This window comes from Penaeus monodon, chromosome 32 (assembly GCF_015228065.2).
Source record: "Penaeus monodon isolate SGIC_2016 chromosome 32, NSTDA_Pmon_1, whole genome shotgun sequence".
NCBI classification, from domain to species: domain Eukaryota; kingdom Metazoa; phylum Arthropoda; class Malacostraca; order Decapoda; family Penaeidae; genus Penaeus; species Penaeus monodon.
Window position 1 is genome coordinate 25,837,054 of NC_051417.1, and position 267 is coordinate 25,837,320.

Consider the following 267-nt stretch of genomic DNA (forward strand, 5'->3'; position numbering starts at 1 on the left):
TGCAATACATACGCGTTTATTAAGATCACTCAAGTTGATAATCCTGGTATCGTATTCGTGAACGCACTGAGGGAAGGTCGCCGGCGCAGCGAACGTGACGGTGGCGGAGTGTGACATCACAGCCAATATCTTCAAGTCCTGCGGAGCTCCGGTTGCTGGCGGGGGGAGGGGGGGGGGGTTGTGAATTCTCGGGATACTGTTAATTGGTGGAGTAAGTTTTGTTGTGTGAAAAATAATCTGTGTTGTTATATGATAAAACTGTGTAAC

At 48.3% G+C, this 267-nt stretch overlaps 1 protein-coding gene across 1 annotated transcript in view; it reads right to left on the bottom strand.

Annotated features, from left to right (window-relative positions):
- LOC119593312 (exoglucanase A-like) overlaps nt 1-267 on the bottom strand; it is a gene marked incomplete at its 5' end in the record, with an annotated part of 3,561 nt that overhangs the window by 2,690 nt on the left and 604 nt on the right. The window contains 1 exon segment of the mRNA XM_037942240.1: nt 13-155. Coding sequence (XP_037798168.1) covers nt 13-155 — 143 coding nt within the window.